This window comes from Leptidea sinapis, chromosome Z (genome assembly GCF_905404315.1).
Source record: "Leptidea sinapis chromosome Z, ilLepSina1.1, whole genome shotgun sequence".
NCBI classification, from domain to species: Eukaryota; Metazoa; Arthropoda; class Insecta; order Lepidoptera; family Pieridae; genus Leptidea; species Leptidea sinapis.
In genome coordinates, this window is record NC_066312.1 from 7,080,241 (window position 1) to 7,107,861 (window position 27,621).

Sequence of the window (27,621 nt, forward strand, 5' to 3'; positions counted from 1 at the left end):
AGTAAATTACGTAAGTAGTTAAAAATACGTCAGTGGATGCTACAGGGTCGCAGAGACTCGCGATATGCATGGTACCGTACTCCAAACTTCTTTAACCTCAACATACTCAATAGACTTGGTGACACTTAGATTTGACACACGACTAAGGAGAAAAGTGTGCTTACATTGTCCTTAAGCACACTTTTGCAGTTCCGCTATCAGACTGCGATTGATATGTCCATATGACGTTATAGAACGTCATTGATTACTGTAAAGAATCTTGATGATGATACTCCAGAGCTCAAGAAATTTAAAAGCTTATGTCAACAATATTATCCGTCTCAAGGACACGAATTATTATATATAAATAATAAAATATAACAAAGTTTCCATCGCTCAATCCTCTTGGATTTCTTTGTTGCCGTATTATCGACTGGAAAACGTGGGTATTATTACTTGATTGTTAGTCCAAAGAATAAAAAATTCTTTCTAGATACTCGTGCACGCTGTATTGGAAAATCTTAATATAGTACTATAAATCATTCCATTTGTCGCCCTACTGACCCTATCAGCATTGTTTTAATTATAGCGGCAGAATATTCTAGACAAACTGTTCTCAATTTAAATACACTGATGCGTGAATCTCTTTTTATATTCTTATTGATACAAATACAACAGAAGGATATGATAATATAATCGTTTCTACGAACTGAAAATATTGAACGCCTCTACCCTTCGTCCACTTCAAGAAATTATTTCTATAGAATGAATTAGCCCAACATAAAATGAGCTGAGATAAATCCCCAACTAACAAGCATGCTAGGTACTCTAATGACTAGTAGCGATGTAGCTGTGTGAGCTTTTACCAGAGCTTTAGAAATATCAAAGGACTTTCAAATTCAATGAACGAACTCAGTAGTAACGAGCGATGTCCAAACTAAATGCCAACTTTTTACCACAAGCACTAACCGCCGTACTAATAGTCGTTTAATGAATACTTAATATAATAGTATTAAATTATTTCACTCCTATTGTTACCTAAGGATTCCTTAATAGGCCTAAGAAATACTTAACTTTAAGTATCGTCAGACCTATACTTAAATGGTTAAGGAATATTTGGGCATCAAAATTATTTTTTTCTTTATAAAAAATCAGTGTTTATTAATAAATATATGTTCTAAGATACATATGTTAAAAGTAACGTCTCTGGGATAGAACTATCCTAAGTAGATTAATAATGCATACTTAGCTAAGTATTTTTCAGCACTAACGAACAACTAGGTAAGAGATAAATCTGCACGTTGCGGATGTGTAACTTTTTCTAATGGTTAAATTGGACCGCAGTTTATCCTGACAGTTGCAATCTACCAGCACTATTTACATCTATATAGTTAAGACTTAGATAATTTAAACGACTAGATAGAGCCTCTTCCTGCTAGAAAACCGATGAAAACAGGCCGGGTTTATTACTTTAGTGTGCATGAAAAGCTCCGTCTTACAATCGCGATTTGTATGTTACTTTGTGGTAGTGTGTGGGCATTGTTCAAAATAGAGATCAACCTCAATTGTTTCGAAGTTTTCACAGCTTTCACAATGTATCTATACGTATGAATGAACTAAGATAAAAGAGTTATAAGTAAGTATATAATATGATCGATACGGCCCACACTGGTTGATCCGTTTACTTCAATGTGCTATGTCAAAAGTAAATAAACGTGACGTATTTTGACAAATATTACATAATATTATGTACATGGAATGGTACCTATATATTTATATTGTATATGACTTCACTTGCGCAGATTTAAGCGAAATATTTCAATTTACATTTTTCTGTCTGTATCTATTGACATATAAAAAGAACTAAATGTTACGGTATATACTACCGTAGGTTAGTACGGTTACGGTTAAACTACGGTAGGTTTTACCGTTTCTGAGAAATTTATTTTTTGCGCCCAGACAAAGGGAAAGTGCTACCCTACGGGGTAACGACGGATGGGAGGTGGTGGATGCTCATGCAAACCAACGCAAAACTCTCGTATACAAAAACAAACAAAAATTCAGAAAACGATTTTTTTTGCCGTCAGTTATATAAGAATAATGAACAGTCGTGTAAACATGATACGTGCAGGTGTGTGTGTGAGTCTCCCACGTTTTGTGTTCATTGCGATAATTGCAAGTAGGGTAACGATATGATGACCTTACGATATTGTTTGCGCCCTTGTTGCAAATGTTATGTGTTCTGTGAAGTTTATTTCTCGTTAATATATATATACGGGGTATATAACATCCACATATTGAAATTCTATGAATGGCATAACAATATGCTATTAACAATTTTAATATAATTAGACGACCCATATAGCCCAATGGTTAGTGACCCTGCCTACTGAGCTAGAAGTCCCGGTTTCGTTTCTCGGTAGGTGCAAACGTTTATGTGATGAATATGGATGTTTGTTTCCGAGTCATGGATGTTTAAATGTATTTATGTATGTTGAAGCAAGTTTATTGTATTAAATATATCGTAGTACAGGCTATGCCTAGTTTGGGGCAAGATAATTTGTGTAAGCGTGTGTCACTATTATATTATATTAACTAACATATTTTACCTGAAGTGAATGGAATACGGATACATAGAAAATATATTTGCAGAAGCTGTTCGTTTTACCTTGCGACTAGCGTCAATCTGTTATGGCAATAAATATTATTTTAAAGTGAACTAAGAAGTGTTAACTAAATATTAAAATCCATCACAGGCGAATAAGGTTTTAAAAGAAACTATTAAAAAACAAATATGTACGTGATTACTCTAAAATTGAGAATACAATATAAATTCGACAATTATTTAATCGAAATACTGATATCATCATCACCGCGTCAGCAACGGAACCGCGGAATGTTAACTGTCGAAGCCAATTAAACATTGGTTAATTAAAATTATCACACACACGTTCTGTTTCTGTTAATTGACAAGTATCAAGTGTACGGTCGGTTTTGTCATATTGTTTCCATTAGTTAAAATGTATGGTTTTGTATTATGTTTTTGATGTTCCTTTGTCACTGAAACACTCATGTGGTCGAATCGCGGTCTCTTTGACAGATTGCGTAACAACCTCTCATGGAATTGGTATGTTCAACTGCACGGCTCAAACGGTTCAAACGCACGGCGATTTTAATTATTACTCACATGCTTAAAAAAAAGATAAAGGTAGAAACATACTTTTTATGTGAATTATAACTATCCAGTATTTTAGTACGAATAAAAAAAAAAACAATACAAATGAAAAACCCGTTATAATATTAATCTAATGTATAAAATTCACGTGTCATGGTGTTAAACATTGAACTCCTCCGAAACGGCTTGATCGATTTTCATGAAATTTTGAGTGCATATTGGGTAGGTCTGAGAATCGGACAACATCTATTTTTCATCCCCCTAAATGTTAAGGGTGGTCCACACGAAATTTTATTTTTTTATTAAATGACATTTTTTTTTAAATTTGTTTGATTATGAGTCAGCATTAAAAAATACATACAACTTCAAATTTTCACCCACCTACGATCAACAGTTACTTTTGTATCGCGATTTTAATATCGGCAATACAACGTTTGCTGGGTCAGCCAGTTATCTTATAAATGTTTCGACCGCTATTATTTATAACACCGATTTAAATTTTTCCGCATATATTTATTTAAACGTAAGAAATTACACAGTTTCTGTGCCAAAGTAAGTTGGTATAACTACCAAGGTACTTTTTCAGAAGGTTTAATGTTATAGAATACTGTTCAACAAGGGGAGAAAGGTAGCAATTGTTAAAGATGGTGAATTTGTTGTTACGAGACGAATTCGAGGGCCTCAAATGTCAAAACATCTTAGTAGTCGCAGTGTATGTTCCCGAGTTGATACATATGAGATAAACACGCAAACAACTAATTATAGTTTTCAGTTAATAAATTTGTGATAGCATCTAAATTATCAAATATAAATTTAAGCAAAGAGGTAAGAAATACTAATTAAGACGTACTGAAATACTAAGTGGGAGAAAGACTGTGGGCAAATACAAATACTGAAAGTATCGACATGATAACACGAATTTGAGTTACGCGTATTTCAGAATGATCAGTATAATAATAGAGCGAACAATTTTCTATTTAAAGCTTACAATTTAATATTCAATATCTGACATTTATATTTTATTCATATATTATGTTGGAGGTGTTCCATATATCATGTTGGTTTAAATATGCTAACATGGCAGGGCTCATTTACATATAATAAAAAAATACACGATAGGGATAGCCTTCCACCTCATCTGTCCCAATCGGGGTGCGCCCCAAACATTTTCACAATTCGCAATACGAAAATTTCGTCGAGTGATTTAACTATTGAATCTTTTACCACCTCTGGGACTTGGGAGATGTACAAAACAAATGTGTTACGAAATTTATAATAATTGTTACAAACATTTGTGTGGGAAACGTGTTAATGATACCACAGACTGGGAATGAAGCGAACACCCTCAGGCTCTTTATTTATAAATATTTATTATTCGATATTACATTGTAATTCATATATTAAAAAAAAGGCCCGCTGAGTTTCTTGCCCCCGTTCTTCTCAGGTCTGTGGCAGTCTTATTTGAATGGGTGATAGTTTTTGACGTTCAATAAGTGAATTTGAATCCTATTTTGAATAAAACATATATTTGAATTTGAAAAAAAGGTGTAAACCTTAACATTGACAAAAAAAGTTTGTTCAATAAAAAACTACAGTTCGCCCGAGTCTATTTTGTTTATCTAAATTCGAAATAATTTTCGAACAATAAGCAACAATGCAAAAAGCCTAATTAAAAAAAAAGTAGCCTCTGCATTTATTCAATGCTCAGATCCACAATAAGCATCAATCACAATATCTAAATTGATAAATACTGCATATTGTTGGCTTTGTTGAAAAAAATTGGATGTGTCTATCTACATATATAAAAGAGAATGTATGTTTGTATGTTCCCTAATAACTCCTAAACTATTCGACCGATATCAATGAAATCTTTTGTAATAGATTCGTTGAAGCTCTAGGAAGGTTTACTTATATAATTTATATGGCAAAACAACGTTTGCCAGGTCAGCTAGATATCAATAAATATCAGGACGATTGAACACTGCTCGGATTTATAAGAATGTACAAAACTTGAACAAAAAAACACCAAGAGGACATCTGGATTCGAACCGGGGTCTTATGCTTTCGAGATCATCCAATGTCCCATCTGAGCTATTATAGTTTTGTATATAGTGGCGAAATTTACCTTTGTAAGAACAAGAATTGCTCATTTAAAGATATAAATACAAATTACAAATTAAGAACGAGATGAATGCAATTTTTTATAGTTTTTGTTTTATTGCTCTGCAGAAGGTCTGGAGAGACTTTTGTTGAGTATATTAAAAGGCTTCACAGTAAATATATACCATATTTTTAACCAAGCATAATCCTATACGAATTTCGTCATCAATAATGTGCACTGAACATACAAATTGATTGATTCCTCATTTTAATTGATGCATCGCGGATTTTACTTCGACTGCGACAATTTCGATGTTTATTTCGAGAGCTTCACTTCGTTATAATCCAATCTCTTTTATGAAAATATTAATATTGCGATGACTATGTAGTCCTTCATACATTGTAAATAATTTCATGGATTTTCCGAGTTGTTTACTTGTATTTTTTTCCATGGGTACCACGCCGTGACTCAGTTCGTTACCAAGCAAGGAAAATACACAAACAATAATGGAAGAGATGTCAAATGTTTTACAGGTGATATCATCTCTTCCAGAAGGCGATCCTGTCCTGGACGTCCCTCCGAGCTGAACAGACCAGAAACCAAAGCTTAAGTAAAAAAAGATTGGAAAATGCTTAAGAAATGGTTGAAGTATTCGATGCAACCATTTTAAGATTCTGCATGAACATTTCCATGTGACTAAGGTCAGAAGAATATAGGAGATAGCAAAAATTGTGGGGAAATTGTTACACACCAACACATAAACATAAAACAGAAACAATAATAGGACAGCAACACCGTTTCGTGGTCGGCAGATCTACCTTGACAAATCTTTTTGTTTTGACTAATTGAAATAATTTCTACGGACTTTTCAAAAGCATTTTATAACATGAATCACCTACTGATTACGTAAGGAAATAAGCAGAACACAAAAAAAGTGCCGTCTAGGGACGCCTGAATGAAGAAGCTTTACATATAGAGAGGAGGAGCTCCAAATTTTGATATATCGGTAGATAGTATAGGTATCTCATAAGGCGACAAAACAAACTAGGTATTTTAAAAAAAAACTATTTTATTTTTCGTTTCAAACCGAAACTGTATAGTTTCGTACGTAGTGCGTACCGGCTGCGAATTTATAAAGGCTATTATACCATTAGAGTGAAAGTCCAAACTGAACTGGCTTAGCTTTTGTTTGACAAAAACCTTGACGAAACTTTAATCTATTCTAGTACAGAAATTGACCGAAATCGCATAGACTTTGGTATACCTAATCTACAGATATACCTAATCCTAAATAATTTTATAATATTTAAATAAAAAAAGTAACGCTAAAAAAGAGAAAAGGCGCAATTGCAGACAAATTTTGTTAATTTAACATTTTAAAATATTTTTATACACATGTTATAACCAGTTAAGCACACGTTTCAAAATTTTTAAGAACTCAAAAAAACTCAACCCTCATTTGTACTAATGTGTGGAACATCACTATTACTAATTAAGTTCAAATTATGAATTAAATAAATGCTAATTTAAGTGACCCATTTTTTCTTGACACACAAAAAGTCTGAAAAGTAGTGTTGCAATTGGATTGGCTTGATTCTCTCGCTTCACTCAGGACTCTACATAACGCCCTCGCGTCGCGTCGCCCAGGAATTAAATCTACTCTCTCGCTACACGCAGGATTCATTATGAAGATCATTACGCAAGAAAATCCATTTATCACAACTTTATAGAGAAAGGGATTGTGGCAAGATAGCAGGCCTAATACGTGGCGTCACCGAAGACATCCCCAGGTCATTGGTGCCATCTGAGGACAGATTAACTATATTGCAGATTTTCGATGGCAAAATTAGCCATCAAGTCCAACAGATAAAATAGGCTTATTACAGTAAATGTCAAGTTGCAGAAAACAGCCCTTGATTACCTATATCTATACAATATATTATCATATATTAAATACGTGCAACAGAACGTTTAAGCAGTTTTCCAGAGGACAGCAAACTATCCGAAGTCATTTTTACCAGGGCGAAGTTTGCTGTTCAAGCTGCTAGAATGGAAATAGGGAGCATGTCGGTATAATATGGTTTGCTTTTTACAAAAATAATACGAACAGGACGGACGTGATACACAGAGGAAATTTAATAAATGCTGAAGTTGGCCGGACTTTACTCTATCCGCCAATTATGGCATCATGGAAAATGTCGTCTATATTTTAATTATCGATGGAATCATCAAAGGGATGGTAATGAAAATATCCGGTTACAGCGATGCGGCGTAATTCTACCAAAGTATTTCCCCTGGACACTAAGTGAATCGCCGAGCCAAAGCCTCTACACGTGAGATTTTAAAATAATTATCTCGTTCGCAGGGCTTTTTGATGTTAAATACACTTATGCAGTTAATGGCAATATAGCCTAACAGGAAATCGAATTACTGATGCGAGAAGTACCTAAGGTCAATTGAATTCTGTCATGTGAAATTTTAAATTATCAACTAACAAGTTCTCGGACTAACTTCTTATGTTAAATACGTGAGGCGCAGTTTTGTTTCTAAAAAATATACTCTGATCTATTTCGATCAACGCGCCTTTAAGGACTAAAACATCAACTAGACAGAAATCTATTATGTTAACCGTCGAGAAGGCAACCATGACAAACATCGTGACAAATAAAACCGTCTTCCATAATAACATCAACATTATCAGACGTCCACTGGTGGACAAAGGCCTCCCTCAAAGATTCCCAACCATACGTTTAATGACAGCAGCACAGGACCGATCGTAGTGGAAATCTTTGGTGAAGGCCTTTGTCCATAATAACATACGTATACAAATTTTCATTCGTTTAAGCTTGATGAAGAGTTAATAATACAAATACTATTCATTTCAACTTACGCTGCCTTAGCCGGATCTTCCCCGCTGTGCCTCTTGGTATGTATAGTTCCTTTTTCAACTGGTGCCAACTCGCACGTGCGTCCAGTAGCATCCTGACGAAAAGGACTTATTACAGATCAAACGGCATAAAAGATATTTTGATCTGAGAGAATAATTATATAATCTTTGCATACAGTATCTGTCGCTAGACCTATTAGAATATTTGGTGAAAATTAAAATCAAGTAGGTGGCCACTTATATCGTTAGATATTTTTTTTGATATACTTTCAAATTTTTGCGCATAACCACTGGCAAGTTTTCCTCTTCGGTTGTGTTTACAAAGCTGGATAAACTGCTGACATCTAAAGCCCGAATAAGACTTCGTATTTTATTCTAGAAGAGTCGCATGGCGTCGCTGAATGACTATCAATCTAGTGGCATGAGGTGAAGATTAAGAAAAATGTTCTTTTGGAGTTATATTACGAAGTTTTAAAACTTTTTCATCCTGTACAAGACCTACTCAATGAAAACGAGGCAAACAATTTTATGAGGTGTACACCTATTTAGATCGATTGCAGCCCTACGCATACTGTGCCATTGAGATAATAATGAAATTGTCAGTGACTGCACATAGGGGATATTGTGCCAGTGCGGGCCAGCCGCTATATTTAGCTTATCTCAAGTGAATAATCTGCAATTTCAAGGCAGGCCAAGGGAGCCAAGGCGAGAAATACAAATTTGCGACCTCTTCAATGTTAAATAAACTTATTGGCATAGGTACTGTGATAGTATTATTTAAATTTTTAATACACAAATAAAACTTGAAAACAAAATTTTATGAACGCTGCGGGATTCGAACCCACGACCTCTCGCGTTCCGTGCGAGTGCTCTTCCAACTGAGCTAACCGTTCGAGTGACGTATCGTTATAAAATCTAGTATGCTTTGTTCAACTCTCAAGTTGTGGCAAGTCAAGTTTTATTTGTGTATTAATCCCAGAAGTGAGATTATCACACATTATTATTTTTAATATTTAAAGAGGTTATGTATTACCTGTGAACCAGTGCCAGGTCCATCACTATGCCCAGACGTGGCTTTCCGCATTGACGTTAGACGGTAGAAAGGTGGCGTCTCTGTACGTTCTATTAGGCAGTTGAGCGTCTCAACAGTTTGGAGTTCTGTCATCATTTCATCAAGGAGTCTCTCCGGGCGGGAGCGGGCGAGGTACAAAACAACGCGTTTTGCCTAAACATACATTTATAACAATAATTACCAGAAAAAAAAACATAACACGAAACATGTGAGACACACAGATCAGCTTTTAATCTGAGTATTTTTCGTAAACCAACTAAGTCTCACTTTGGAAGAGCATCGAATACTATTTTTGATATTATAATTTTTTGTGATTATTTTTACTACATTATCTCTTAATGCTTCATTAATTATTATAATTGTGTATTGTAGGGTTTATCAGGTATATCTTTACATTGATCAAATTAAATGTAGCAGTTATTATTGATTGTGTAAGGTTATAATATTATAAAACGAAACCACTAAAATATTTGCATGGCATGCAAACGAAACATGTGACTACTCTTAAATTTGTACGAACTTAGCTTGTGAATGTTTCTGGCAAATAAAGAACTTTGACATTGACATCTTACTAATATAATTTTCAACATATTTCTGATGTAATAATTACATAAGAAGTCTACTTTTGCTCTAATTACATTTATTGCATCATTGAAATAAAGTAATTTATATAATTATATTTATATAACAGCACTGAACCTTCGGTGCAGCCGCACTAAGTGAATTACAGAGTTACAGTTCCATTTCAAATATCTGTCTTGGCGAAACATTGGGGTTTCTCTTCCGACGATATCTAACTTTCTAATTAATTAATTCTCGACGAACGGTTTCTAATTATATCATTATAAAATTATTCAATATATGTGTTCAGACTGTCTTTCCTTCTATGTCACACATACTACGAAAACCTTAATTAAAAGCTGTCATTAAAATCTTGAAATGATAAGTGATTTTCTTGCAACAAGTGGATATCGATGGGCTGTATTCACTTACCATAATCGAGTACTTATGAATTATTCCATAAAAATATGTCCTTATGGTCTCAAAGCGACAGTAATTTTATGTTATGTGACACGGATTAGCAGTCATAAAAGTCATTTAAAATAGTACATTTTTTACAAACGGGATAATTTTAGCGGTTCGTAATAAGGGTGCACCTGGGGGCGACTAAAGTAAGTTGCATTAAAAATCATTAAATTTGGTTTGATTGGCAGACAATTATATGAAAATAATAAATTCTAACCTACTTTTAAATCGGCCAATTACAATTATTAACGTACAAATTATGTGGCAACCTTAATATTTTATTAACAATGAATGAGTACAAACTGTAAGAATGATTTTTGTATTTTTTTAAATAAAAGAATTTGTTTGTATTTTCTTCGTAGATAGCATTAAATTTAACACGCAGGGAATAAGCGATTTCATTCGGATGTTTTTATACGTATTTAGCGAGGGTGTCCCTCGAATTCGTCGCGCGCCTACTAATTGCAGCATCGCGTCATTATGTATCGCTAGGTGAACAATGTACTCATAAAAGCTGTGAAAGGTACAGTCAGCGTCAAAAAGATAGCGTCACCCACTGTATTGAAAAACATTGCAACACGCATCGTTACCATATACATCGATTCATCGAAAGTGACCAAATAGATATCGTCACTCAAAGTAGTCAATTATATCGGGACACCATAAACATAAAACCACAAAAAGTGTTCAAAAATATGGATACATTTGTGGAAAATTAAGTTTTGGTGTAAGGACATTAGATTGTCAACAAACTTTAACTTCATTTGACATGTTAATATTAACATTGAATGTAAACATGCAGACAGAGCAATGTTTCAGTTATTAATATTAGTTTTATATACTCATTTCATTACCTGATAGATTATCAGATAAATAAAAATAAATATATATAACTACAATTAAAAAATATATAGAAAACATAGTTGGTAATGTGACCAAAAGTGGTTACACAAATACACAAACTTACAAGTTGAACTGTTTGATGGGTAACTTCTATCTTTTTGACGCTGACTGTACTTTAAGAAGCTTTCATTATTGAATTGACATTTGTTATATATGCAATAATTTCTACTTTATTTTCGTCGTAACTATACATATTATAAACTACTTTACTATGTTTCACTCGGGAGTATAGGGCGAATCACTTATTCAGGTATATGGAGACCCTCGGTTTCAACTTGTGCCTACAAATCACACCCTCGTAGGAACCACTAATTCTATGTTTATGGTGAACAATGTTCTGATATAAAGATAAAAATGAGACTAAAAATGAGAATTTCTGAAGCAAATTAGCAAATAATAGTATCATCCTAGATTAAAAAAAGTCATCTAAAGTTTCAACAAAAGTACTCTTTGTAAAAAAGGATTTTAAATCATAACACAGAAGTTGTAACATAAGTGTATCAAAGAGAAACGTACTCGTTGAAAGTCCAAATGCATGAATCGTATTTCGAAGTAAGTTTGTAACCATATATAGTCCGAGTACTTAAACATGTGCACTACCTTCCAAGCCACTAAAGCATTTTCCATTAATTCCAGCTCGAGTGTCAAAGGAATTCACAAATAAAACTTTGAGTTCATTTGAAAATTAATATTCAAATGAAATATTTGCTTGTAAAGACTCATATACACACTTTTACTTCCGCAATTGTATTTAAGGAATTAGTACTCGTAACAGGACGTTGAAATAAATACTCGTCTATAGTTTCTCTTGTATTCTATAAAGTTTTGTGCCTAAATGATTTATTATACAGAACTTGTATGTACTAAAACACCTCCAACGCTTTTCACCGCTGAGCCAATCGTCCAATACATTGTTTAGAGAGATATGATCTTATGGTTTAAATTATTCAGATAGTTACACTGTCAACACAATCATTATACAATTATAATTTTAGTAAGTACATAAGGTATATATAGTATAATAAGATATGCCTTTGTTTTAGTATGCGTACGTTTGCTGAAAATAGAGGTTAAGAGATTTTTTTATTCAATTACTTACACAGTTTTGTTGATTTAATGGCGCATTACTTGAAATACGACACTTCATCCTTTTAAAGTTTGAATATATATTTGGTCAGCTTTTGACTAAACACTTTGTCATTGCGTGGCGTTGTATTCAAAGCGCGGCCGAAGCACAAGTGAACGAAAACTCAACTCGACAATTTTTGTGTGTAATTGTGAGTCTAGTTGTTTCTTGTACGTCAATGTTTAAGAAATATATTTTTTTAAGTATTTTACAGCTAGGTTGGTACAACAGCGTCGCCTTTACCTGCCGTAAAGGAGTATTTTTTATTTACGAAAATAAGGGTCGAGACGAGCAGGACGTTCAGCTGATGGTAATTGATACGACCTGCCCATTACAATGCAGTGCCGCTCAGGATTATTGAAAACCCCAAAAATTCTGAGCGGCACTACAACTGCGCTCGTCACCTTGAGGCATACCAGTTGTCAAGTCTCGTTTGCCCAGTATTTTCACTAGCTACGACGCCCTTCAGACCAAAACACAGTAATTCTTACACATTACTGCTTCACGGAAGAAAAAGGTGCCGTTGGGGTACCCATAATCTAGCCGGCATCTTGCGATGCCTCTCAGAATTTTTGATTTATGATTATAAGAAACATGTATGTAAACAGGACAACATCATGCCCCTCGCGCCACTTAATCTAATAAAAAAAAAAAACAAAATTATAACAATCAAGTTCAATAACATATCAATTCGGATACGTGTTACTCTTAACGCCATAGACTATCTTATGAAACTGCGAGTAATAAAAAAATGGACTCACATATGGTAGAAGTTCGTTGGGTGCCATTCCGGAAACGATGATGAGGTACCGGATGATAACTTTGAGATTGTTGGGCCAACAGGCGCACAGCGTTGACCATAACTCTTCAATCTCTTTGGGATGTTGATCCGAAAACTGCACAATAAAATTTATACCATACAAATACATTGTATATCAATATACATAGTTATAGAAACATAACATACCAAGAAATTAATTGCCATTATTTTAAATAAATGTTTACATCTTCATAATTTTACAAATTATTTTAATTCCAATCTGTGAAAAGTGATGCAAAAAAAAATACCCAACGTCACGATTTTGTCAAGTAAGTTAAAAAATGTTATTAAATTAAAAACCCCAGGAGCTATTGAGTACAGCAGATACATTATCAATCTACACAAACTGTTAATAAATAAAAGTATTTATTATTCGAGAATTATATCCCCATTACAAAAATGTAACTATAAATGCATAAAATAACTTTAAATTCAACAACATGAGGTAGAGTTCTCGATATCAAGATGATTCCAATCCATTTCAGCTGGAAAACGTCCACTGCTGGACAAAGGCCTCCCCCAAAGATCGCTACGACATTCGGTTCTGCGCTGCCCTCATCCAACCTACTTCGGCGATATTGACCAGATCGTCGGTCCTTCTTATAGAGGGCCTACCAACACTACGTCTTTCGGTACGTGGTCGCCATTCGAGGATTTTACTGCCCCAACGGCCATCTGTCCGTCGAGCTATGTGCCCTGCCCACTGGCACTTCAGTTTCACCTACGGATCTCGTCATTTCTGATTCGATCTAGCAGGGAAACTCCAAGTGTAGCCGTCTCCATTGCCTTCTGAGCGACAGGATGATCCAGGCACCATATTAATGCCCATTTCCGACCACGACAAAGCCGGCCACAAGAACTAAAAGAAGACTTTATGTTATTTTCAAAATGTAATAATATAAATAGTAATATATAATATAATACAATATAATATATACAATAATAAATAAAGTAATGCTACATTCAAAGATTTTCTAAAAATTACTTGCCTCGTCTGGGAATCGAACCGACTTAAATGTAAAAAAAAAACACCCCTACTCTTATGATGCCAATCGAAAGAATGGCCAAAAACTAATAAACTCGACTTAAGTAACATAGTTTTTTAAAAGAAAGTAGTCAATTAAGTGGGTATTTTTTTGTAAATTAATTAATTAAATGCTCAAAATGTGATCCCTCTTGTCTTACGCAAATCGCCAATCTTTTAATGAGTCCGCTGCCTGTTGATTTTCTTATAATTTTATGGTGAATACTCGATATGATATGGCACAATTACAGAATTGTTACAAAGAGTTGTAACTCGCCCACGTTCTCGTATCGTTTTTTGTATAGCATATCTTTCACGTATCCCCACAAGAACAAATCTAATGGTGTAAGGTCCGGGGATATGGCCGGCCATCTAATCGGTCCATTCGTACCAATCCAAGTAGGAAAACATTCATTTTACGTTGTTCCTTTCTTTTAAAATACTATGTTACTTAAGAAGAGTTATTAGTTTTTGGCCATTCTTTCAATTGGCATCATAAAAGTAGGGGTGTTGTTTTTTTTACATTTCAGTCGGTTCGATTCCCAGACGAGGCAAGTAATTTTTAGAAAATCTTTGAATGCAAAAGTACTGACTTTTAAAAATAACATAAAGTAAAATAACTAACTTTTAAAAATAACATAACTTTCAGTAAAATAGCCTATCTTCGATATTTAAGGTACTTTCCCTTCATGTCCCATAACTTTGGGACACCCTGTATATATGAAATTATGACGTATTAGGCCGAATGACATTATGATGACGATTTCTTGGTTACATACAAGGATAATCTAATCAAGAAACCCTATTAAAAGTGATACTTACTACACAGAATTGTATTTGGTGTTGCTACAAAAACCACCTTTATTATTTCCCATAATAAAGGTATCATTTATAAAAAATAACAATAAGGGCAAATATTTTTCGTTATAATTAATGAGCCAAACGACCTTCATCTTATCTGCTAATATGAAAATATGAAAACATTTTTATATCACAAAACGTCAACCAATTACGAGACAGACGGCTCCTTTGTATATTCGATCTCCAATCTTAGTCCAGATTTATGGCATCCTTCAATCAATTTAGGATTTCTATTGAATATAGAAGGACTAAACCAATTCAACTTGTTTAAGAAGTCATAACTAATTTGTATAAAGCCCAAGGAAGGTCTATTATAGGAGAAAATATTCCGCGAAAAATAATAAGCCCTTTTACTTTTTTCCATTCAAACAGTACCTGTTGAATATAGATTATAAACGTAATCGGATGATAAATTTGTAAGATTTAAAAAATAATATTAATTCGGCGTCGCCATATTTCGAAATTGTCCGCCATACTTTGAAAGATCTACAGTAAAATCTCAATGCGTATTATTTTTGGTGGATTTAAAATCTTTGCTTCTAAATCCACATCAAGTACTCGATACATCTATGCGATTGGTTTTCTTTTGTGTCTGTTTCCATCTATACTCATTTCAAGACCCAGGCCACTAGTAAGACGCGAGCGGAGGAATTTAGGTCGAAGAATTCGAAATACTAGGAACAAATCCAATTTTCAGTCTAATTGGACGGCACAGCGACATGAAAAACAAAATGAAATTGAAAGCATTCGGATATCATAAGATCAAACATAAGGAATCATAAGATCAAACATAAGGAATCATAAGACCGTACAGCTAGTCATTAAGCTAATCTTGAAAGATCGAATAAACTTATGGTGACGATGTTTCAATTGATGATATTACCCACCAAAGCATTGAAATCAATGTTTTCATTTACAAAAGTAATAAATCAACATTTCAAAATTTATGTATACCAATCCAAATATATCACCGAGAATCGTCAAGAGTGGAGATCAAAGATTCTTCATATTTTATATAAAAACTCAAGATTTTTTTCAAAGAGTATTTATTTGCATTCAACTACGGTATATACAGGGTGTCCCGTAATCAGTGGACCAACGGGATACCCGTGATAGGGGTGGTCATCATCTATCGAAAACACCAAATTTTACTGTTCTAGGGCCAGTAGTTCAAAAGATATGATTTTTTAAGCATTATTTTGAAAATTCTACCCTTATCAACACAAAAGTTGAAAAAAAATATTTTTTATTTTTATTTTGCCCTGTTTCTTAACTTAAGGTGGCTGAGGAAACATGTGTCTTCACAATTAAATCCATTTTTGTGAATAAATATTGCCAAATTAAAAATTAAAAACCAAAACATGCGCAAATATCAAATAACTAAATTTGCAACGTGATGTTTGAAGCAAGCTAGTGCAAAAAAAATGTATGACAGCCTTGCGGACCATTATTTAAAAAACATCTGCAGTTCATACTGATTCCAAAAAGGTATAACAATATTACATTTTACAAAAAAAATAACTTAATAACCAATTTTAGACTCCAATTGCGAGAAACATTTAAGCGCTATCTATTCTGAGAATTATTTTGTTATCGAGAGAGAGATAACACAATATGCTATCTCTTTCTCGCTCAGGTACCTTTTTCGTTTACGGGGTCCTATTGGCCGACGCCTATGATCCCCACACCCTAATTTTTCAAATTATTCTTAGTTTCATCAGAGACTTGCTCATAGCTCGTAGCTGCACACGTGTTTTTTACTTCGCTACCATTACGACTCTTTTTTTTGGTGACTGACGCTTGAATTGGACCTTGTTTGTCTTTGTGATTTGGATACTGTTTGCCCGGATTTTATAAAATGCCTAATACCTATACTCCTCGTGAATATGCTGAGATGTATTTTATTTACGGTCTGTGTAATGCAAACGCTCGGCAAGCAGCCCGTACGTATCGTGAGCGCTATCCTAATCGCGACCGCTATCCGGATCATCGAATTTTTCTCCGTGTAAATAACGCGTATTTAGAAGGCAGAATTCCCGGAGCTGCAAACAACGTGGGAAGACCTAGAAGAGTCGATGAACTTCAAATACTGGCCGAAGTGACAGAAGAACCTTCTACGAGTGTTCGTCGTATTTCAAGACGTACTGGTATAGCAAAAACAACAGTACATCGCATTTTAAAAAGAAACAGTTTATACCCTTATCATATTCAACGAGTGCAGGCACTATTACCTGCTGATTATCAACGGAGGATAGATTTTTGTGCAGAGATGCTTCGCCGATGCCGACAAGATCCACTATTTTTCAATTCAATATTATGGAGCGATGAATCGTGTTTTAAAAGAGTTGGAGTGTTTAACATTCATAATTTACATGAATGGGCTGTTGTGAATCCACGTATTGTACGAGAAGATAGATTCCAGCACCAGTTTGGAGTCAATTTGTGGGCTGGAATCTTAGATGGTAAACTTATTGGTCCATTTGAGCTCCCACCGAGGCTTAATGGTGCTCGGTACTTGCAATTTTTAAGAAATGACTTAAGTAATTTATTAGCAAATGTACCACAGGAGGTATGTGAGAGGATGTGGTTACAGCATGATGGCGCACCCGTTCATTATTGCAGACAAGTGAGGGAATATTTAAACGAGTCTTACCCAAGTAGGTGGATTGGACGAGGAGGTACAATCCCATGGCCAGCTCGATCACCTGATCTTAATCCATTGGATTATTTTTTATGGGGATATTTTAAAGAATCCGTATATGAAACCGTTAACGATAACGAAAGACAGCTAAGACAAAAACTGAATGTGGTGAGTGAAAAAGTCAAAAATAATGAAAGGGCGTTAAAAAGTTTAAAAAGAAATTTTATAAGAAGATGCCGGCTATGCCTTAGAGTAAGAGGAAGACATTTCGAACATTTATTATAAGAAATAAATAAAAAAATTCTAACTATTTACTTTTGTTTTATTGTAAATTCCGCCAAGAAATTGCTATCTAATGTTGATTTAAAATAATTATTGTCTTTTATTGTTTCACAATAATGATTAATTATACCTTTTTGGAATCAGTATGAACTGCAGATGTTTTTTAAATAATGGTCCGCAAGGCTGTCATACATTTTTTTTGCACTAGCTTGCTTCAAACATCACGTTGCAAATTTAGTTATTTGATATTTGCGCATGTTTTGGTTTTTAATTTTTAATTTGGCAATATTTATTCACAAAAATGGATTTAATTGTGAAGACACATGTTTCCTCAGCCACCTTAAGTTAAGAAACAGGGCAAAATAAAAATAAAAAATATTTTTTTTCAACTTTTGTGTTGATAAGGGTAGAATTTTCAAAATAATGCTTAAAAAATCATATCTTTTGAACTACTGGCCCTAGAACAGTAAAATTTGGTGTTTTCGATAGATGATGACCACCCCTATCACGGGTATCCCGTTGGTCCACTGATTACGGGACACCCTGTATAGATTATAGGTACTTTTTTGTGCGAAGATTTTTTGTCGTCTTGGTAAGTGATCTCGTCGCTGTAGAAGTTATGGGACTTCTAATGAATTTATTATTTATGACATCAAAAACATTTCTTAAGGAATCAATTTTGAGAAAATAAATGCCTCTTATGCCTTTTTTATTTCCTTCCGTGATGATTGGTTGAAATCTGAGCTATATGGCGGATGCATTGAAACCGGCTAACGGCCGTTCCCATTATACTATCTACAGATAGAGATAAATCCTAATATACTCGATAAGTCATTCTTATCGCCTTATATTGGGACGCGTGAATTGAAATCGCTGGTAAGCTATACGTCGTCCCATTGACAGACAGCGTGTACGGATAAGGTGAGTTACCGTCGATAAGTTTATTGGGACAGAAAAGTCAACGATAGTTACCATTTTTATCTCAAGTAAGGGATAGACTGAATATTGGGAACGGCCGTAAGTTAAAGGAGCAATGTTTGTATGTGGTCTAGCGTTAACGTGATAAAAGACCACACCAACTTCTCCCAACTTCTTGCTTTCTGCCCAGTGGTAAAAGCTCATAATGAACAATCTCACCGAATCTCACCATACACAAAGCCGATGTTATGTAATAAGGTGAACCTTATTGTGAGTTAGCCCGGGTTTCGCCACAGTCACACAGTTCAGTCAAAGAGTCACAGTTCACAGTTGTGAAGCCTGACATAACTTTGATCACGACCTTTTCGGACGTTCTTGTCGTACACCAGTTATCAGCATTTTCAAGAACGGCCCGGTTTTATTATGTACACCGTTCATTAGGTTTCTTTCAGTCAGCTCGTGTAGCACCCAAATAAAGTTTTTTTTGTGTACATAGATTTTTTTTTAAATGCGTCAAAAATGGTTTGTGCCCAGTTGTTCAGCTAGGTATGTAACTACTCGCCAATATACAGGACATGCCCTAAATTCATCCCCAAAGTTAAAGAAGTTAGACTGTAGGTATCATAATGCTTGCTGTTCCCATGCGCGTTTGAAAAGTACAGAAATATCCAATTTATTGATCATAAAAATTTCACAGTTTAAGAGCACTACAGTATACAAAATAATGTGCAACGTGGTACCCGTATCGTACTGCTTCAATCGGGTTTTTGTGGGGAGTGTTTTATCAAGAAGTCGCAAACTTACATTTTTGTGAAAACTTTAGGCTGTGTCAAGAGGCTGTCTCAGATCGTTTTGTGAAACCTCTTAGCACTAAGTCTTAAAAAATAGTAGCCAAGTACTGAATTTTAAAATTTAAAACTCTTTACTACAACTTAGGGTTAATTTAAGAATTAATGACCTGCTCTAAGCGACACACGGACATCGAGTCGCTCACTCCAAGATATACTTCCGATCCGAGATACTTCCAAAACAAGCTGTGACTAATCCCATTGAAACTGATTCTGGGCCAGACAGATTATAGGCATGCATTCAAGTCAAAAAGCTACCTCAATTAGAATTGTTTTTTATTTATTGCTGAGACTTTAATTAATCATTCACCAACAGCCGGAGGACGTCCACTGCTGGACAAGGGCCTCCCCCAAAGATCTCTACGACGATCAGTCTCGCGCTGCCCTCATCCAACATATACCGGCGACCTTGACCAGATCGTCGGTCTTTGGGGGGTCTACCAACACTGCGTCTTCCGGTACATGGTCGCCATTTTATTGAGATTACTTTACGTCATAAAAAATGAATTCATTTGAGCTTGCTAGTTGCCAGATTAGGTGGTATATTCATAAATTAATATGAATAAATTAGATCAATTTTGCTACTGATAGAGCTTCTTATGACAACTAGAACCAACACTATCGGAACAACATAAAATTTCACTTGAACAATTTTGGTAATATGTAATTAAAAGGAGAACATTCAGCATCGATAAACCTATACAAACAGAGAGACACATCGTTTGCCCTTCACAATAACGTATAGAAAACTATATATATTAATAAAACTGAGTGTCTGTTTGTCGTATCAAAATATCGCATTGCATTAAATGTACGTTCACAGCGAACATAAAGCATAACATGTCGTAATAGTCTCCTAACCAGGTGAACCGATTTCAATGGGAGTTTATATCCCCCTATATATGTATAATTACACGTTGGGAGAGTTGTTGGCTACTGTTTAATATATATGTCGACTGATGTACAAAGGTGAATGCTTTATAAACGGTACACGTGAATGTTGGAATAGTTTGGGGGGTGGAATTGAGTGAATGTAAATCTGATAACACGCGCATCTGGCGTTTTCCCTTACATTCTCGCAACGCTTCTCGTGAGCGAAGCTAGTGCTTGTTTGCTAACGTAGTATTCCCACTACTAATGTGGACTATGTTTCTACAATGAATAAAGTCTATACCTTACATATATATTGTAATAAAGACAAACATGCATAATTAAAACCCCGTCACCCTTTGAGGACTTAATTAAGGACATCTATTTATCAAGGGAAGAAGCCATTCTTAACTTCGAAACCAATTTTTCATACATGATTTCTATTTTTTTGGGACGGTTGACAGTCTTTTCAGTACATTTTCGACCCGATCATGAAATACAAGCCTGAATCGCGTTTTCAATAAGCTTTCATCAACTTATACGTATAAATTTGTACAGCAATACGACCTAACCTAGCCAACGCTCATTTCAATAAACGACGTTACCTCTATTTTAGCTCCACATCACTCTCTAACTTTTGTTATTTGGACATTACAAATTCTACAATTTTATTGAAGTGAAAACTTTTTTAGCCGTGTTGGGTACTTTTTGGTAGAGAAAAATCTTACGGGTTTGCGTAAAAAAAAACATAAAAATAAGATACACTTCTTGGATGGGTGAAATCTCGCCTCACCGGAATGCTTGTAGCAGTATATCTGTAGCTATACAGCTGACGTATTGTGTAACATATGTGCTCTGTATATCTTATGAGTGAAATTGAATGGATTTAGAGAAAAGTTCAATGCATTATGAAATATCAAATTTAAATACTATAAAATCTTCTAATTATTCATTTCTATCGGAAGTCGCTACAAACGCCAATTGTTGTTTTTTACAGATATCAAGTCCAAATTTATCGGCCTTTGGTTGGTTTTTGTCATTATGAATGTGAATGATTTGAATGATTGATTCTTTACAAACACGATTATCATATTACTATTATTATATTATATTATATTGATTGATAGGAATCACGACATGTTACATTCTCCTGCAATACCAGGAATACATACACAGAAACCACAAGTTGCCGGCATAATAGGAAGGTGTACGCGTTTTTTTAAGAAAGAAGTTAAGTACCTATATCGTATCGTCCTGTAAGCACTACGTAAGGTTTTCCATAGTCCGGTTGTAATAATCCTTGGTCCGAGCTGTTCCAGCCGGCAATAACAAATATTTTTTTAACTTGCTGCCACATATCAAGCTAAGTTAGATACAGACAGTTTAATTAAAAATTTTTACTAGCTGTGCGCTGTGGTTTCACCTGCCTATAATTTTTTTCTGCAATAAATTATTAATATAGCTGATTTATAATAAACAAGCATATTTTTCATATTAAAGATAAAAATTTTCGGAGTATATTGTAATTAAATCTCAACGCTTTTATAATTTACAATTTAATTTATGGGGGCGTTAATACATAACATATTATATCATTTAGAAATACTTTTATTTTATTATGAACAGATCAACGTCTGTCGGGTTAGCTAGTTAACTAATAAAATAACCAACCAATAACAAACGCTATAAATTTATCAATCAGATTGAGTTCAAGATATTTCGCAACAAATTAAGAGCATGAAAACATCTGCTTGAATAAATAACAATATTTTGCATCCAACTATTACAGTTATTATTTTACATCGGAGCGCAGCTACGAGAGATCATTTGCCGTTGGCAGAGTATTATTGTCACGGATTCATTTCATCTCGGATTGAAATTTAATTAATTCATTTTATAGTCTGTGTAAACAACATTCTGATGCGATATAGAAAATGATTTTAGTAATACAAATTGAATTGAAGACGTACCAACATATACGATCCATGCGTCACTCGAACGGTAGGCTCAGTTAGTAAGAGCGGTTGGACGGAATCCGAGAGGTCGCGGGTTCGAGTCCCTAACCGTTCATAAGTTTTGGTTACAAATTTTAATTAATCCCAGAAGGTACATTAACCTTTCATATTATTATCGCATCATAGTTTTACCATCACAGATATCCGAATTAACGAAATTAATCGCCAAAACCGTATATCAATAAGAGTTTACAATTCCATTCAAAAAAGTGACCACACAACCTGAGAGTTGAACAAGACATACCCAAGAGGCGCGGGTTCTATATTAAATTTTGGAATAAATTAAATTAGTATAATTATCGGAATAGAATTCAAAAACACGACCATTACATTGCACTAGATACAAATATTCCGTATATTGCTCCTCCGTATGTTGAGAAAGCAGCAAAATGTCAATAAAACACATAAGTTAAAGCAGTCCGCGACAAGTTTTACTTCAAAGATATCCTTGGAGCGGCATAATTGTTTGCTCTTCTCTCTTAGTTCAGTCCGCACAGTTGCTTGAATTTCTAAGCGGAATTTAGAACTTCAACAAACACTTTTCACTATTCGTTGTGGAGGAGACAGCGATTAAATTAATTAAAGTTTTACGTAAAGCTTCAAATACGAGTAAGTTGTTCTTTGTACGATTATGCATGGTGACTGGTTAGTTCGGCTCGCGTTTTCGATTTTCAATTATCTTTATTAATTAATATTTTTTTTATATGAGAGGGGGGCAAACGGGCAAGAGGCTCACGGGATGGGAAGAGGTGAGGCAACCGCGCATGGACATCCGCAACAACAGGTGTGTCAGGAAATGCGTTGCCGGCCTTTAAGTTGGGAAGTATGCTTTTTTCTTGAAGGTCCCTAAGTCGTATCTGTTCGGGAAGACCGCTGCCGGTAGTTGATTCCACAAAGTGGCTGTGCGAGGTAAGAAATTTCGGACAAAACGCGCGGTTGTGGAATGTCAGACGTCTACGTGATGCGGATGGTACTTTGCACGTAATGTCCGGTGGTGGAATTCGGCCGCTGGAATCAACCCGAACAGCTCCTCTGAGCACTCCCCGGGGTAAATGCGGTAGAAGATGCAGAGAGAACCCACATCTCTACGCAATGCTAGAGAATCAAGCCGATCGGAGATGACTTGATCGTCGATGATTCGAGCCGCTCTTCGTTGTATGCGGTCAAATGGAAGAAGCTGGTACTGGGGAGCACCCGCCCAGAGGTGAGAACAGTACTCTATGTGAGGCCGAATTTGCGCCTTATAAAGTTGCAGGCGGTGGCTTTGCATATGAAAAATGGAGATGACATTCTGAAAATTCTTCATATTTCTTTATCCGTGCTATAACACTAGAAATAAGGGATTGCTTATAATGATTACAAGAGGACTTCATAAAAACAAATTGGTTTTAAGGGTAAATGAAATAATACACTTTTATAATAAGGTTCCAGCCGCTGTTTGGGCGTTACCGATAAAAACTCTAGCGCTTGTCACATCTTTTTTACCTGTTTTGCGCTTGTCACGATTCTGTAGCGCATCGAGGATGGTTTCCATGGCGCGAGTGGTTGCTTATCTATATATATAAAAATGAATTGCTGAAAGTCCAGGGAAGTTTTAAAAGGTGAATAAATATGAAAGTGTTCGGAATTAAATAAAAACAACAATTTTGTTTTTCCTTTGATGTGTCCCCCGTCGTCCGATATTTGTTTTGTATGGACATATTTTGTATGAGAGAATTTATTGACGCACGTTTTGACAGTTCTGCTGTAAAACAATTTCATTACAAGAAACAGGGAGCATATTTTACGAAATAATTCTTGATGTTATGAAATATTATAGACAAATTCATAAAAAACAGTATTTTATTTATTATATACAGAACAACGTCTGTCGGGTTAACTAGTCGAATATATAAAATTCTCATGTCGCGGTGTTTGTAGTTAAACTCCTTCAAAACGGCTTGACCGATTCTCATGAAATTTTGAGTGCATATTGGGTAGGTCTGAGAATCGGACAACATCTATTTTTCATCTCCCTAAATGTTAAGGGAGGTCGACGCCAATTTTTATTTTTTTTATTTTTTTGACATTTTTTTTTTTAATTATTTGAATATGAGTCAGCAAAATACATACAACTTCAAATTTTCACCCATCGACGATCAACAGTTACTTTTGTATCGCGATTTTAATATCGGCAATACAACGTTTGCTGGGTCAGCTAGTAATAATATAATATTGACACACTTTTGCATAAAATATCTTGCCCCAAAATAGGCATAGTCTGTACTATGGGTACGAGACAATGATATATTTAATAAAATATACTTACTTAAACATACATAAATACATAAAAACATCCATGACTCGGAAACAAACATCCATATTCATCATATAAATGATTGCACCTACCGGGACCTCTAACTCAGTAGTCAGGGTCACTATAATATAATAAATAATAAAAAAGCCTTTTATTTCTTACTAGATTAAATAATTTGTACATATTCCTTGCCCAATAACATATATATATATATATAATCTTATTTCTATAACTTTGAATTTAAAAAATATATAGTAAGAACCCCTCGTTCTCAAGAGTGATTCCAATCTCTAGAGATTTCCAACTTTCCTTGTTCTTTGCAGTCTCCATGCACTGATCACCAGCCACTTGTATAATATCATCAGACCACCGGGTCGACCACTGCTTCTAGTGGCTTGTGGCCCTTTCCAACGTGATATCTTGTGACTCCATATAGACTTTTTCAAAGACTCAATATAGTATAATATATTTATTTTACTTATCGTGGCTCTATTATTGACAGATAAAAGTAGAGGAGTACGAAAACTGATGGAGAAAGCGCTCGTTAATAAAACATTGACAAAATGTAATAAAGCACATTTTCAAGCCAGCGCTTAACACAGATCGATAATAACCGTCGCCTTTTTAAATGCGTCGACGTGGGAACGAGCTACCATCAGAGTGCCGATAATTATTTTTCATTACTACCCTTCTTTACGTGCGTTGTAAAACTCTCGTGAGAACTGTATTATGTTATTTGAACTTGATATCTATTTATATAAAAATGAATTGCTGTTCGTTAGTCTCGCTGAAACTCGAGAACGGCTGGACCGATTTGGTTAATTTTGGTCTTGAATTATTCGTGAAAGTCTAGAGAAGGTTTAAAATTCGAATAAATATAAAAACAACAATTATCAAATAAAAATAATAGTTTAAAATGAATAACTAATTAGAATTTTTATATCTTTCTAACTTTCTCAGGACAAAAAAGTAAACTTCCTTAAAACACGGGTAATAACACTTAAAAAAAAGATTCCCTTTGTTTATTTTAAGTCCATTTTATACAAAAGTTTGGGTCTTTTATTTATCAATTGAGGCAATACGAAGTCTGCCGGGTCAGCTAGTTATTAATAGAAATATTTAATGATGGTTCCACATATATTACCTGAAATCCAACATAAACTTTTTCTTTAAGGCACTACAACTGTGTAGTTATGTTTTTTGTTATATGTAGCAAAAAAATAAGCCACATGATGAAGCCTTTCGATCGCGGTATGATAAAGCCACAGGGTATTTTCTTTCCGTGTAGCGGGTTCGATTCTCGGTTCAACTAGGCAATTATTTCAAAATCTATGAACGCAGTTTAAATCGTTTTCTTAATTCCTTTCCTCTGCCGTGCGACGCCCTGTGTGTACGCAATGAAAAAACCTATATGTACATCTAATATAAAACATGCCGTATATAGATATACAAAATATGAATAAATCAATTTATTCACGCACAAGTATATCATCAAGACCAAGATAGTTTTGAGAATTACTTTTCGCCATTCTCAGAAACAACTGAGCCGATTCGAATGCGGTTTTCTACGGATCTATTTGGGCAGGCTACTATAATATTGTTCACTAACTATCTCAATCGGTTCACAAGCAAAAAGTTCTGCGTCTCATGGCGGTATAATCGGATTACGTATATAATAATAATAATAATATTGACACACTCTTACACAAATTAACATGCCCCAAACTAGGCATAAACTTTACTATGGGTGCAAGACAACAAAGACAAAACAATATACTTACTTAAACATACATGATACACATCGAAAACAAACATTCATGAATATGAAATATATAAATGATTGCACCTGCCGGGATTCGAACCCGGGTCCTCTAGCTCAGTAGGCAGGGTCACTAACCACTGAGGGGTCGTCAATTATATTATTTGTCATACGAACGTGAGAGCGAATAATGTTGAAACTCACCTTGACCGTGATGTAGAAGAGATTGTTGAGAACCATCTCTGTTGCCTCCACAGAGCCGAGCCCTTCGCGACGTGTCGTTCGTCCACCCTCGGCACCGTAATACTAAGAAACACACAGACAATGTGAATATTTCGCCTTATTCTGCCGTGAAGCAGGAACGTGTAAGCATTATTGTGTTTCAGTCTTAACTAGCCGGTATCACAGTAATTTCACTAGCGGGTAGCTGAGCAAATGAGACATTCTCAGAAATATTGGGTTTTTCAAGAATCCTGAGCGGCACTGCATTTTATTGGGCAGGGTGTATCAATTACCATCAGTTGGACGTCCTTTATTGTCGTAAAAAAATATAAGCAACTTACAATAATTGACAAAGTTGTTTTTATATAAGAAGATTAACCGGGTAAGTTGACGGAAAAAATAGCAGCTGAACATCATTGAGGTCAAGTTACGTTAATTATATCAAAATACGGATAGTAAATAACAAACTTAAAACAGTTCTTTTCCTAATCAATGTAATATGGGAAAGTAACATATGGCTATTGTGATAAAATATAGTGATAGCAAAAATTTCTCCACAAACAACGAAAAACTGAAAAACAAATTCGTAAAAATCCTTAAAATTTTGGATAAATCCAACATTAACTGCAGCACCGTGAGAAAAATCATTGAAAGTCAGGTGTGGAGTAAAAGAAATCTGAGATGACCTTAGGCTTTTATAATAAATTTAAACAAAAAATATTTGAACATCGACATAGAGGCAAAAACTAGGAAATATTGTTTTCGTATTACAATATTTTGTTTGCAAATCTGTGAG

General features: G+C 34.7%; 1 protein-coding gene across 1 annotated transcript in view; it reads right to left on the minus strand.

The window, feature by feature from the left end:
• Positions 1–27,621, minus strand: part of LOC126978281 (protein furry) — a 166,547-nt gene that overhangs the window by 52,770 nt on the left and 86,156 nt on the right. Inside the window, exons 28-31 of the mRNA XM_050827028.1 lie at positions 26,808–26,909; positions 13,031–13,165; positions 9,176–9,367; positions 8,146–8,237 (exon numbers count right to left, since the gene is read on the minus strand). Of these exons, the coding sequence (XP_050682985.1) occupies positions 8,146–8,237; positions 9,176–9,367; positions 13,031–13,165; positions 26,808–26,909 (521 nt within the window). The remainder of the gene's footprint in view (positions 1–8,145; positions 8,238–9,175; positions 9,368–13,030; positions 13,166–26,807; positions 26,910–27,621) is intronic.